The sequence below is a fragment of the Manacus vitellinus genome, unplaced genomic scaffold, assembly GCF_001715985.3.
Source record: "Manacus vitellinus isolate BGI_N305 unplaced genomic scaffold, ASM171598v3 scaffold_24_pilon, whole genome shotgun sequence".
NCBI lineage: Eukaryota > Metazoa > Chordata > Aves > Passeriformes > Pipridae > Manacus > Manacus vitellinus.
The window spans coordinates 1,126,678-1,140,900 of NW_021939798.1; the positions used below are offsets into that span (position 1 = coordinate 1,126,678).

A 14,223-nucleotide genomic window follows, 5' to 3' on the forward strand; every position below is an offset into this window, starting at 1 on the left:
GTACCTTTTCAACTGCGGCGAGGGCACCCAGCGGGCCATGCAGGAGCACAAGTAAGTGGGGACACCGGGGGGGGCCCCAAGGCTGGATCGGCCCCTCTGACTCCCGCGCACGCTGTGTCCCCCCGCAGGCTGAAGATCTCCCACCTGGACAGCATCTTCCTCAGCAGGGTGGCCTGGGCCAATGTTGGGGGGCTGCCAGGTGAGCGGGGGGGCTGGCGCGGCCACGGGGGCGGCTCTGCGGGCTGAGGGTGGTCGCTTGGTGAGGTTGGGATTTTTATAGGTCCTGGCAGGACCAGGGATGGTGCAGTCACAGGGCCTGGGCTGCACGTGGGGCTCTGTGACAGTGCAGACACATGGTGGGACAGGCCCTGCCTGCCGATCCTGCAGGGCTTTATCTTCCCAAAATCTCCCAGAGCAGAAGGTGTTACCACTGTTGTGTTGCCAGCAGGGAGCTGCTGATGAGTTAGGCTGGTTTGAGTCCAAAGGAATGACAAAGGTTTGTGGCCACCACTGTCCTTAAAGCAGGAGGAGGTTAGAACAGATGGCTTAGGATCTTGTCCATTAAAATTCTGGAAATCTCCAAGAAAAGAGGATGTTACAATATGTTCAGATACCTTGCTCCAAATGATGGCTACCCAGATGTGTAGATATTTTGTTTCTCTGCAGAGATAAGTGACAAAGCTGAGGCAAAACTGAATTTGCATCTGAGCTCAGTTCAGGCTGAGGTCCAGCACTCCTGCACACAGAGAGGGATCTTTCTTCTGGGATCTTCCAGCAGTAACTGGGGCTGTGATAAAGCTGTTTCCCTGCTTGTTTTTAGGTATGATTCTCACCTTAAAGGCTATAGGGCTTCAGAGATGTATGTTCCTGGGGCCACCAAAGCTGGTAAGTAGGGGAAGGTGCAGAAGGGAGAGCAAACCCTTGAAATGTTAAAGTTCACACTGTAATTGGGAGAGGTGGTGGCAAAGTGAATCTTTGTGCAGGTGTAAAATGCTGGTGTGAGTAAGTGTCAGCCAGGAGGGCTGCCTTCAAAATCCAAATCACAGGACAGTATAAGACTTCTGCTCCTTGAAACTGTCCTGTCACCTTGTATCCTGATAAATCATCTTTTGAGAGAAGTGAGTTCTTTGTTCCCTTGTCTGCTCCCTCTGGGTTTTATGTCAATAGAAACTCAGTCTGATCTCCTGCTTAAGGAGGTCCTTGCCAGCCTAATGCAACGTCTGGACTGAAAATTCGCAATCCTCAGCGTTGTTTTATTTCCATGCAGTTTCTGCTGACTAATTCTATGGATGGAAGGGGTGGGGACAGTGGTTCTTTGTTATCCTTTCTCTTTCCAAACACGCTGTGCCCACTGGAGGTGGGACCCCTGCCCAGATTTGTCTGACTGGGCACTGAGCCTTTCCCTTCTCTGGAAGTACCTGTAGGTGCTGGAAGCGGTGCTTGTCCTGGCACTGCTTGTGCCACCTCCTGATACACTGTCTCTTTTCCAGCAAAACTACTTGAAGGCCATTCGCCTCTTTCCGGGGCCTCTCAAAAGGATGGATTTAGGTATGTAGGTCAGGGGTGTGAGCAAGTGAACTTGTAATATCTTGTTTCATCTGTAATCACAGTTACATTGAACAGTAACAACTTCAGAGTAAATGCCTCTGGTTTGGATCCACTCAGAGAAAGTTTTAAACATCTGTTTTGCTCTGCTGCACTGTTCAAACCCCTCACAACAGTGTCTCCAGCTCTGTCCCTGCTGGGGGGCTGCCAGACTGACTGATCCACACAGCATTTGGTTTTAAAACTCTCTGAAGGCAATTTGCTTCCAGAGTCTGCCAGTGAGTTTGCTCACTGGTATCATGGACAAGTCCCTGAGGATGGTGGGCTTTTAAAACTTCAAATATTCATTGGATTTTGAAGTTAGGCAGAGAAAGGCAAGGGGAAGGTTCAGCAGGTTGTATTTAAGAAAGAAAAAGACACTTTTCTGATTTGCATTGTTGTAGAGTGTGAGTCTCTGCTTATGAAGGTGTTAATGCTGTGTTTGATCTCTTCTTAGCTGTGCAGTTGCACACAGAGCCCGAGTACAAGGATGAGACAATGACAGTCTACCAGATACCTCTGACAGGTGAGCACCTGATGCTGCACTGACACAGGGCAAGCACAATTACGGTGGTTCAAGGAGTAGCTTTCGTTTGCCATCCTGAGTAAGCAGAAGTTCATTAATTTGTGTGTTTTTCTAAGGAGAAGGATCTTGTTCAAAGAAACAAGACCTGCTGAGTCAAGGCCTTGGCTTGTTCCTTTAGGTGTGGGTGGGTGGAATGATGTCAAAGCCAAATCCCTGGGTTTGGCTGTCTCAGCCAGCTGAGTTCTTACTGCTGAAAATTGTGATACTGCGAGTGCAGCACAGACTTGACAGAGTTTAACAGTTTGGGGAGGAGGACTTGTATGAGGGATGGCTCCCAAAATAAGTGACTGGAGGGCTGGAGGTCTGTATTTTGGTGCAATTTAAACATGCCTGTCATGGAAGGTGGAATGCTACTCCCGGTTTTCTTATCTGTCCCTTTTGATTGAGTGATCTTTGTCTGCTTTTACTGGATTTGGGACAGAAAAACCACTGGCTGCTGAAAGTAAATTGCCCCAGAGTCCTGGAGCATCAACCCCAGGTGAAAACAGCCCTAAAGGGGACACAGCGCCTGGATCCCCGAGAGCTGCACAGCAAAGCTTGGAAGAGAGCAAAGGAAATGAAAGCCCCAAGCAAACAGGTGAAAAACATGGAATGGCCTTTTAAACTTTAATGAGATCAAGCTGAATCATTTGTCCTCCGAGCCATTTGCTCTCTGGAAGTGAGGTCTATAGAGAAGCTCAGTTGGAGGATTCCATGAAGCAGAATGTGTTCTGTGCTTTGGAACCTGACACAGAACTCATAAGGGACCTCATAAGGCCTAGAAACTGGGCTTGATTCCTGCTGGGGTGTGATTAGTCCCTGTAGTAGTTTACTTCGAGCTGGGGTGTGTGCTCCAGCCTTTGTAATTTAATTACAGCTGTATGTTGGGCTGATTGTTTTTCAGTCTTGGCTTTAGTTTGGTTTCTTGTAGCTGAAGCCATGGGCTCTCTGGCCTTGGGTGCTCGTATGTTTTGCTGCTGGATTCCAAGTTGGGTGGATGATGTTCCCGTGTTGCTCCTGTTAATGCTTTAGCAAATATTGGCACATTTTGGTTTTAAGGAAAGTGACAGTGAGTGATGATTTTGAGTAGTTTTGCTTTCTTTTGCAGGTGGTGAGCAGAAGTGTGCAAGTAGGAATGCTGACCTGGTGATGGCTTTTCTTTGTAAAGTAAGCTTGGGCACAGAGGTCTCTAAACCAACACAGAACACATTGGAGAATAGAACAGCATTTCTGTGGGAAGGGCCCTACAATGATCACCTGAAATCCCAGAATGGTTTGGGTTGGAAGGGACCTTGAAGATAATCTAGTTGTAACCCCCTGCCATGGGCAGGGACACCTTCCACTAGCCCAGGTTGCTCCAAGCCTTGTCCAACCTGGCCTTGGACACTTCCAGGGTTGAACCATCCAGTCCAAGTGCCTGAGCACTTTGGGCTGCTCAAAATTGAAAGCATATTATTGAGGGCATCTCTTAAACACTGTCAGGCTTGGGGTATTGACCACCTCTTGGGGAAGCCTGTTGCAGTGTTTGACCTCCCTCTCTGTAAGGAGATGCTCCCTGATGCCATGAGGACATTTCATCTTGCTGGACAGATGGAACTGGAGGCAGCATTTTCAAGTAGTACTTTGCAGCTATAATGTGTTTCTGCTTTTCCGATGTTGGAGTTGCTGTAGCAGGAGTAGGACTGTGTAAAATTGGAGATGGTTTTTTACATGTGTTCTTTGTGGAGCAGCTGTTAAGAGGGTGGAGGTTCCATTCTTCCTCAACCCTCCCAGCAGGACAGGCTGTCCTGCTTGCTTGGCTAAAGGAGGGAGCAAGAAGCAGCAGCCTGATCTTGGAAAGCAGACAGGCTGGTCAAAGGTTTTTGGGTTAAATTAGAGCAGTGGCTGTGGAACTGAAAAGGAAGAAAAAAAAAAATTCCTTGGCTTGTGGGGAAAGACTTAAACTGGGAGTACGTGGATCGTGTTTCCTGGCCCTCTGTATTTGGCTGATAATTCCGTTTTTCTCTTTTCAGATTCACCCAAAGAAGGGGAAATTCCTGGTAGCTAAAGCCCAGGAGATGGGGCTGCCAGTGTGAGTAGGAGATCCCAGCCTGGGGCACAGGGCAACAGCAGGCACTTGGGTGTTGTCCAGCTAAATCTTTGTATGGCCTTGTTTTCAGGGGAACTCCAGCCATCCTTCCCATAATTACAGCTCTCAAAAATGGGGAGAGCGTCACTTTTGAAGGCAAAGAGGTAAGATGTGTCTGTACTTCTGCTGTGGCTTTGCCACCCTCCCTCCTTCACTGGGCTCCCAGTGACAAGCTTTTGTGCAGAATGGTTTTCCTACCAGTAGGTACTGGGATTGTTCCATCTCTGGGCTGTTGGTGAATGTGCATGTCTGGGGCAGTTGAAGTTATGATTAAGGAAGTACACTCCAAAATAAATACCTGTGTGGGTATGGCTGGATATTTGCTGTTTGGCAGAGCTTCTTCCCCTCACCTTCCCAAAGCTGATGCAGATCTAGGAGCAAGCTAGTGGAGTTAATCCCTGTGTTTTTTAAATCTGGGGATTGAATGCCTGTGTAGCCATAACTCCCTCCTTACTGTGTTTGCACTTCTTATATCAAAAGAAGTTCAGTGGTTCCTGGGTGCAGGGTCTGAATCTCTCAAACACTGGAGTGAGAGGCAGAGCCAGCTCTGGCCATGGCCCAGGTGATCTTCAAGTGAAGGTCCTGATCTGGGAGAGAGAATTGACATATCTTTGTGTCACAAGAATTTCACAGAGCCTTTTTTTTACTTGAACATGCTTTTTCTACCTCCTGAATCTGCCATGGGAATCTAAAAGCTGCTAAAATTCCTTTCCTTAAATTTGATTGTGGTTTGCCCTGGGATCTGGGTGGGGATTTGTTGTTCCACAGTGTGCCATGAGAGCAGAAGGGGAACAAGAACTGCCCTGACTGGGTTTGCTGAGCATTGAGAGGGGCTGCTGGGGGGCTGCCTGGTGGAACAACTGCTGACAGAGCAGTGCAGGAAGGGCTGTGTGCAGACACTGTTTGTGGTGTGACCATTGTGTATCTCCTGCAGCTATTCCCTGAAGAGCTGTGCACCCCCACGGATCCTGGCCCTGTGTTCCTGGTGCTGGAGTGTCCCCACGAGGGCTTTGTGGATGCTGTGTGTGAGAACGAGACCTTCTGCAGGTAGGGGGGTCACCTGCAGGCTTTGGGGAAGGAGCCCTGTGCTGAGTTCTGCCAAAGAGGAGCTCTTGTCCTGGTCTGGATGTGCTGGTTCTCGTGGCTGATGGCTGAGCTCTCTGGCACTGTTAAGGAGCTCAACATGCAAGAAAGGACTGGTGGTGCATTTTGAGGCTTTTAGGAAAGGCAGGATCTGTGGGAATCTGTGACTGTCATAGACCTGTCTTCCCTCAGGGGCCCCCAGAGCAGGAATGTGCACTGGTGTCTGGCTGGGGAGCAGTGGCGGTTGCTGCTTCCCTGGGTGCTGGAAGCCTGGACTGCACATAACAAGTCTGTAGGGCTTGTGCTGGGGCATGTTGGGTTCATGGAGGCCCTGCAGATGTTGTTGCTGATGGAGGAGAGGAATTGGCCTGTGGGGGACGGTGGAGGTGTCAGCAGATGATGGGTCTGAGCCTTGTGCTTTGGTGCTGTGGAGCCTGGAGCTCCTGGGCTGTGCTCTGAGGGGCTGTGCTCTGTCCACGAGGGGCATCTCTGGGAGCACCAGGGTGAGAGGGGAGGGTATGCCAAGGAATGGACTGAAGCACAGGTATTTTTCCTGTGTTTGAATGTGCCCAGGTACCAAGAGGGACTTCCTGAGAACCAGGTGGCCTTGGTTATTCACATAACTCCTGAGTCAGTGCTCCGAGACAGCCGCTACCAGCAGTGGATGCAGAGGTATGTGGTCCTCTGGTTACCGGGTTTGTGACTCTGTTGGCAACAGCCTGTTCTTGTTTTTCCTGAAGTACAAAGAGCTGTTGGCTGGCAGCAGGTCTCTGCTGGCTCAGGTGAGATCTTTAGCTCAGGTGTGCACGTGTGTGCAGTGTGGGGCTGAAGCTGTTGTGCGTGTTCTTGTCCTCTGACAGATTTGGCCCCGGGACTCAGCATCTGGTGCTCAATGAAAACTCCTCGGCCGTGCACAACCCGCGCAGCTACAAGATCCAAACTCAGCTGAACCTCATCCACCCTGAGATCTTCCCTCTGCTCACCACCTACCAGAGCAAGGTAGGCCAGGCCCTGCCCATGTGCCCTGTGCCCTGAGCACAGCCCGTGTTCCACGTGCCCTTCCATGTCCCCTCCTCCCCGCAGGAAGCAGAGGCCGAGTGCTGGGTGCCCATCGTGCGAGGGGAGTGCCTCCTCAAGTACCACTTCAGGCCACAGCAGGAGTGGCAGAGGTCAGTGGGAATCTCTGACTTCCCGGGTTTTTGGGTTTTGTCTTGAAGCAGCTTTTCAGTGAGGGGGGACACTGTGTCAGCATCCTTTGCAGATCCTTTCTGCCAGGCTGCCAACTGTGTCTGGAGGGCTGTGTCCCTGTCCCTGAAAGTCTTGGACAAGGTGTAGGGCATGGATGAGTGAACCACTGAAAACAACACCTGACCAGTGGTTTGGAATGTTTTTTCTGTCCCTCACTCCTGTAGCCTCATGGTCCTCTGTCCTTTGCTTTGACTCATGCTGTGCACCCAACTGTGGCTGTGGCAGAGCAGACAGGGGCAAGGAGAGAGTTTTTGGGGAGCCCAGTGAAAGACAATGTCTGAAGATCCAGAAAGCCTGATATCAGAGCTAAAAGCTCCAGGTGGTTAAACAGTTTTCAGCTTTGCTTGTGCTGGCCTTGTGGGCAAGTGGGTGAAGCTGCTCAGTGAGAACCTTAAGGGCCAGGGACCGCATGGTGCAAGAGGATTCCAGGCTCAGATTTCTGGCTCTGTTGGGCAGAACAGGAGGGCCCAGGTGCCAAGAAGAGTTTAAGTTTCTCTGCTCAAGGTGTCTGAAGGCCTGTAGTACTGCACGTGCTCTGATGCAGGCCCAGGGCACAAGTCTCTTATGCTTTTCAGGGGAGCCTGGAGCCCTTTTGGGTGGCTGCTCCTCTTCCAGGACCCTCCGTGCTGCCTTGCAGTGCCCTCTAGTGCCTTGCAGCCCTGGATCAGGACATGGTTCTATTCCAGGAGCTGCTCCAGTTTGGTGGAACGATCATTACTGTGGTTGGCTCAGCCCAACTAGGCCTTTTTGGGACACACCACACTTGTGGACATGTCTTCTCCTCGGAACTTGGAAAGAGTGTTTGCCCCCTTGTTGTAAGGCTGTTGTGGCACAGGAAGGGCTATTTCAGTGCCTGCTCTGCCCCATTCTGATATGTGGCCTGTTCTTGCAGAGATGCTGTGACTGTCTGTGATCACAACACCTTTGTTAGTGAAGCCTTGGACCTCCCTGACTTCCAGACCCGTGTGAAGGAGTGCAAAGAGAGCCTGTCTGCTGTACCAGGTGTGGATCAGGAACCTGGCTTGGATCAGTGCAATGGGAAGTAGGAGCTTTTGGTGCCCCACTGCTTTAGAGCCCAGACAAAGCTGTGAAGTGGTGGTGCTTGTTTTGCCTTCCCTTGCAAACCGGCTGCTGAGGAGGGAAAACTGACTGTGCTGGGCATGTTGGCTCTGGAGTTACTGGGCTGGTGAACTGAATGGTGTCTGACTGGGCAGTATGTGGATAACACTTACAGATCCTTGTTGTCTGTTTTCTCTAGCAAATGTGGATGTTTATCCTGAAATTGTGTTCCTGGGAACAGGATCTGCAATTCCAATGAAGATCCGAAATGTCAGTTCCACACTGGTGAATACCAGGTAAATCCCAGTGCCCTGCATACTGCCTGAGGAGGCTCAGTGTCTCGGGGGTGCTGCCCAAGGGCTGATCTAAACAGTGCTGGTGACACAGGGTGAGTACCCCATCCTGGAGCCTGCACTTTCAGGCACCAGTCTCTCTGTAGGTGGGGAAGAGTCAAGAGCCACCTGTAAAGCCAAGCATTTAATGTCTCCATTTTACCATCTGCCCCAAGGGCGTGCTCGGCATCTGCACAAGACCAGAGTGAGGTGTGCAGACAGAACAGTCTCTAAAACCTTGGCTTGTGGGGCTGGAGCAGCACTGCGGGGTGTAGAGCACTGGGATCTCTGTTTTCCAACCCAAAAGATCCCCCTTCCCAGCATGGCCCTGCTCAGAGCTCATACAGTGGCTGCCAGATGTCCCTGTCACTTGTCTCCCCAGTGCTACCCGATCCCTGCTCCTGGACTGTGGAGAAGGAACCTTTGGGCAGCTGTGCCGTCACTATGGAGAGCAGGTTGACCAAGTGCTGTGTAACCTCGTGGCTGTGTTTGTGTCCCACATGCACACGGACCATCACTCGGTGGGTTCAGTGTGGGAGGGGGCTCTGTGCACGTGTGCTCTGCTCTTTGGGAGCAGCTGGAGCTCCAGCTGATGAGTGTGGGCTGCCCTGCTCTGCATTCCTCTCTGCATTCCTTCCCCAGGCACTGCTCCATCTGCCTGTGTTTCTAATTCCCTCTCCCTCCCCGTTTGGAGTCCCTGGAATCATCCAGAGTTGTAATTTTTTAGTAGTGTCCAACCCACCCCCCTCTACTGTTTGCAGTAAAGAGTCACAGATGGACCAGCTGATCTGTTCTAGACTGGGCCTGAGCAGGACATGGTGTGTGCTGCTCTGTTCTCTGGCCATCACACTGGCCACTGAGGAGCTGGATAGGGACTTACTGCTTACTGCTCTCCACCCTTCTGGGAAACGTTGAGGGCCTTGGGGGCTTCTGGCCACCAGCTTGGGGCATAAGCAGTGTCAGTGTCAGCAGCTCAGCAAGTTGCAGTTATTGAAAAGCAGTAAACAAGGATTTCTGACTGCAGGTTTGTTCTGACTCCAGGCTTGCTGAGCTGTGGTAGCACTGTTGCCATTCCCTCCCCAGGCATTTCTGACTGCAGCCTCTGTCCTGTTTGTTCCCTTTGCAGGGGCTGGTGCACATCCTGATGGAGCGAAGGAGAGCTTTTGTGAGTAGCCCTGGTGTTCCACTGCTCCTGAACTTGGCTTGGGGTGAGGGGAGAGGAACTTCTAGTAGTGGAGAAGCACCAGCACTTCCCTAGATATTTCTTCTCTCTGATTTGGTGTACACCTAGTACTGATATTTTCCCCCACCTTTACTTTTCCAGGCAGCCCTTGGTCAGGCTTTCAGCCCTCTGTTTCTGGTAGCACCTGAGCAGATCATGCCTTGGCTACACGAGTACCACAACCACTGTGAAGAGATTCTTGGAGACATCAGGTGAGTGTTCTGTGTGGTGTGTGGAGAAAAGTCCTTGCTGGGTCCTTATTTAAGGCAAAACCCATCATCCATTCCCCAGCCCCTTCACTGGAGGTGACTCTGAGTCCTTCCACTGCCTGTAGAATGAGGATGTGAAGTTTGCAGAGGGCAGGATATAGTTTGTTACTCAGCTGTGCTGCTTAATAGAGGCTTACAGGCAGGCTTCCCTTCTCTGTGGGAAAAGACAGCTGGGCAAGTGGGAGAGAGAGTATTTGACAGTGGGGAAGAGGTGGTTGGGATAGTTACTGGGGCACCAGTGAAAGCAGGGGGAATGACAGACAGGTGCACCAAAGCACACCTTACCCTTGTTTGTAAGGTGCTGAACGGAGGAGGAGAAACGGGAAAAATCAGCCACGTAAAAATTAGATCAGGTTTTACTTTGTGCCTCTCCATAGTTCTCTCTTCCCTCCCTCACAGAATGATTCCTTCTCAGTCTCTTGTGAAAGGCTGTGAGAACATCAGACCTAAAGCCAAGGAGTTTGTGAGCTCTCTGTTAGAGAGCTACGACCTGGCTGAGGTAAGTTCCTGAGCTGGGGGCTCCATGGCTGCAAGGGGCAGGAGAGGACCTGGGCTCTAACACTTGTATCTGTGCTCAGTTTCAGACCTGTGAAGTCCAGCACTGTAAAAATGCTTTTGCATGTTCATTGATCCACAAATCTGGCTGGAAAGTAGTCTACTCTGGGGACACAATGCCCTGCATGGCCTTAGTGCGAATGGGTAGGTGACAGAACCTTCTGCTTGAAGAATCTCTTGGAAAAGTATCTGACATGGGCAACCCCAAACCCTTGGTGCTGTGCCTGCCATGCAATGCAAGGAGAGCTCATGTAGGCAGTTGAACTAGTCAGTCTTCAACTGAAAATTGAATATATGATGGTTTACACAGGTAAAGATGCCACCCTGCTGATCCATGAAGCCACACTGGAAGATGGCCTGGAAAAAGAAGCTATAGAGAAGACCCACAGGTGGGGTGTGTTCTGCTGTCTGTCCCTGTTAAGAAGGGAAATGTGCTGAGCTGGGTGTTTTCTTGCAGCTGGGGTGAAGGGCCCAAGTCCTGTAGAAGATTCTGGTGTAGAGCTTTTCCACACTAAAAACAGTGTGTTGCTAATTGCAGCAGCTCTGTAACCGTTGCAGCTCCTCTCAACATCCCTCAAAATAGATGGGGAAAGCTGTCAAGTAGATAGTAGTAACTCTACAGATAGAGTACCCCCTGCTTGATTACATCTTGGACCTAAGCTTAGGGGATCGAAGGGTCATCCTGCTCTTGTAACTAAATGTGCAATTCCAGTGAGTTCTGCAGCCAGGAATTCCTCACCCTGCCCCCAGCAAACAGGGGGAAACCTGAGAGCACCTCCATGGAATTACCTGCAAGTCACAGTGCAAGAGAGCTGGGCGTGCTGGCACCTCTGGGACAAGTGTTTGAAAAAGTCCCTGTCCCTAGGGACTTGTGGAGCTCTTAAATACAGACCTCCTGTTTTCCTGCCCTTTGGAAGTCAGAAACTTGCCCCAGGGCAGGCTGCCCCAGGGAAAGGAGCAGGGTGTGCCTGTGGGGACCCTTGGGCCCAGCAGGGATGAGGTCACTTGGTGTGATGTGACCTGTGTGCAGAGCACCCTGCCCTGCCTGTGTGTGACCAGAGAGTGTTCCTGCTTCCCTTGCAGCACAACCTCCCAGGCAATCCAGACTGGGATGAAGATGAATGCAGAGTTCATCATGCTCAACCACTTCAGCCAGAGGTACGCCAAGATCCCACTCTTCAGCGAGGACTTCAGCGACAAGGTTGGAATTGCCTTCGACCACATGAGGGTGAGTTGGGAGCTTGGGGCCAGGCCATGGGAGAGGTTGCAGTGTTACTTTAGGATGGCTGTTCGTGATTTAAATTCTCCAGTTGTATCGATATTCCATCTCCTGAAGAGCAGTCTCCTGTGAAACAGCTCCTTTAACTGCTGACAGCAGACATCACCAGTATGGGGAAAGGGTGGCACAGGGTGAGGCAGGTGCTGATGGCTCTTGAATCCAACTCTTAACACACTGACTGGGTAATTCCCTCACGCACCTTAAGTCTGTGCTTGCTACTCCCAGCCGAAAACCTAATTTTGCTTCCATCCCGATTCCCTTCTCAATTTGTGTGCTGCTTCAATGGCTTTCTGCAGCAGACATCTGGGAGGCAAAAGTTGCTACTGTTGAGCTGCAGGCAGTTGTGACATTGAGGGCAGCTCCCTGTCAATCAGAACTTGTACTGATTCACGATATTTCTGTGAAGAAAATATGAATAACTTGTCGAGCCAGGGCTGCTGGGTGCGGTTGTGCACACAGGGAGGGGCAGTGCCCTGCCGTCTGCACAGGCCACGGGCAAGGGGCAGGAAGGGAAACAAAAAGCAGTTCTCATGCAGGTGCTCTTGTGCTTGTGTGTTAGGTACGTTTTGGTGACTTTCCAACCATCCCGAAGCTGATCCCGCCGCTGAAAGCTCTGTTTGCAGATGACATCGTGGAAATGGAGGAACGCAAGGAGAAGCGGGAGATGCGGCTCCTGAAGGAGACGGCCCTGGTCCTGGACAGACTGACTGGGGGGGAGAACACGGGGGCAGCGTGCCAGAAACGGAAACAGGCCAAGAACCACCAGGAAGTACCAGACAAGAAGCTTAAAACAGTAAACTGAGAGAGACACGGCTGGGAATGCTCTCTCTGAGAGAGATTCCTTGCTCTCCGCAGGCCTCGGGAGCACACGGTGCCGCCGGCACAGCAGGAAAGGGGCTGGCCTTGGTTCTGGGCTTGCTTGGTCATCATGGACCTCCCTGGACTGCAGCTCCAGCGTCTGCCAGCAGTGCCAGTCCTTGTGGAGACAGGATCTGCCACACAGCTCCTGTTCCTGGGGCTCACCCGGCCATGTGGCATTCTTCTTTTAGCCTGAAGTTCTTCTCTCTGAGCTGTTTTGATTTTGAGGTTTATGCTAAAAGCTATTGATAATGTAACAGCAGCTGGTGTGACCTTTGCAAGAGATCAGGTGTGAGAGGCCCTGATGGGCCACGGATTTGCCAGAAGACAATGGGCAGGTCTCAGTGATAGGGGATGTAACCAGGTATCAGAACCCAGGTGACAGGAGGAAAATTAACAGTAAAATGGAATCCAGTTACTTTTTAGGTTAAATTAGGAGTGACGATACATCTGTGTTCCCATTTTATTTTGGCTTTCTCCACTGATTTTTTTTTCAAAAGATCAGTTTTCCAAACCCTTTATTTAGAATCTGAATAAAGCCCTCACTGTCCTCCAGGAAGCTGTGTTGTATCTGGATCACTAACGAGGAAACAAACACCTGGGTTGCTCCAGAGAGTGACCTTGTCTGTCTGATTTTGCATTACAGCATTGGGATAAAGACCAAGATCTTGCCTGTCAGGTCTGGATCATGCTGGAGCGTCATGCCTGTGTTTTGTGCCAGAACAATCCTCTCTGCCTCTTTTACCCTGTAGACAGGAGCTTTGCTTGTCAGCCCAAGCTGGTCCCAATGAGTGGTGGCTTTTGAATGACTGGATCAGACTGGGAGTTTCCTCGAGCAGATTCCAGTTTTGGGTGCAGGGAACAGGAAAGCTGGCAAAGCAGGCAGAGAGGGGGGAGGACTGTGGTTAAGAGGAGTTTTCTGAGGTTTTCTGTGGATCACCTCTCCTTCTTCCCTTCCCACTGCTGCAACTGCCTGTGTTTGGAAGCAGGAGGGGACCTCTGTGCTGCTTGAATTAAGGAGTTCATTTTTGGAGGCAACTTGAAGTCACACAGCCCCCAGGCCCTGCTCAGCAAGTGATGCCAGCACATAGTAAAGACTTAAGACTTCATTTTAAGGTGATGTGAAATTAAGAAACAAACTGGAAGCAACCCCTTTTTCTTTGATGAGCTGAGCTTTAATATTCTGCTTGTCTGAAGCAGAGATGGTAACTGACAGCTGGGTCCTGCAGAAAATCTGTGCTGGGCTTTTAGGAATAGCCCTCAGGGGTTGGGGAAAGACTGAGCAAGGACCTGTTACTGGGCAGGTTTTTGTAGGAGTGGATTGGGGTGCCCAGGAAAGGGTCTGGTTATTGCTGGGCTGAGACAAGCAGCCCTGGGCCTGCACAGGATCCCTGTGCTGCTTTTCATGGAAAGAAAGGTCTTTTATTTGGAAAATAATGAAATACTTGTCACATTGGGTATTAATAAAATGCAAATCCAACAGTGGCAAGAGCCCACAGCACGCGGGATCCAGCTCCAGGTGGTCGATGTTTGTCCAGTGGGGTCGGGGAGCAGCACGGGGGGTGATGGACGGGACCTGTCTGTGCCCGGCGTGGAGAAACTCCCCGGGCTGTGCTCTGAGCTGCCCGGCTGGGGAACTGCTGGAGCTGCCGGGGATACGGGGAGGGAAACGGGCCGGAGGAGGAGGAGGAGGGAGGAGAAGTCCGCTCCGGGCGGCGGGGCTGGGGCCGAGGGGAGGGGGAGGGCAGTTTCTTTTTGTGGTCCTTGCTCTAGCACCACGTTAAAGACGAAGGTGAAAAGGAGGAGGTTTGAAGGACTTCGGTTCTCTCTGGCAAGTACATTGATCAAAGATTGAGAGGGGAATGACAGAGAGAAAATGAGCTGGGAAGTGCTGGCTGCWGCCGCCGCCGCCGCTCGCTCGCTGGACGAGTTGTTGTTGTCACACGGTGCGGAGGGGAGGAGCTCCGGCAACTTGAAATACCCTTTGAAGCAGCAAAAGGCTCACTCAGTAGTATTAACCCAAATTATCCAACCAGGAACC

General features: G+C 51.1%; 2 protein-coding genes across 2 annotated transcripts in view; both read left to right on the forward strand.

Annotated features, from left to right (window-relative positions):
• The first annotated feature begins 6 nt into the window (after positions 1-6).
• Positions 7-9,118, forward strand: ELAC2 (elaC ribonuclease Z 2). The gene is made up of 16 exons (XM_029960009.1): positions 7-51; positions 129-199; positions 821-885; positions 1,491-1,548; positions 2,042-2,110; positions 2,592-2,747; positions 3,258-3,316; positions 4,162-4,220; positions 4,309-4,381; positions 5,212-5,324; positions 5,934-6,032; positions 6,221-6,359; positions 6,444-6,529; positions 7,501-7,610; positions 7,867-7,963; positions 8,382-9,118. The coding sequence occupies exons 1-16, from the start codon at positions 38-40 to the stop codon at positions 8,590-8,592; spliced, it is 1,479 nt and encodes a 492-aa protein (XP_029815869.1). The 5' UTR covers positions 7-37; the 3' UTR covers positions 8,593-9,118.
• Positions 9,119-9,377: 259 nt separating this feature from the next.
• The window catches only part of DNAH9 (dynein axonemal heavy chain 9), a 200,242-nt gene continuing 195,396 nt past the window's right edge, over positions 9,378-14,223 (forward strand). Inside the window, exons 1-6 of the mRNA XM_029960052.1 lie at positions 9,378-9,433; positions 9,890-9,989; positions 10,201-10,276; positions 10,356-10,434; positions 11,129-11,273; positions 11,884-12,117. Coding sequence (XP_029815912.1) covers positions 9,378-9,433; positions 9,890-9,989; positions 10,201-10,276; positions 10,356-10,434; positions 11,129-11,273; positions 11,884-12,117 — 690 coding nt within the window. The remainder of the gene's footprint in view (positions 9,434-9,889; positions 9,990-10,200; positions 10,277-10,355; positions 10,435-11,128; positions 11,274-11,883; positions 12,118-14,223) is intronic.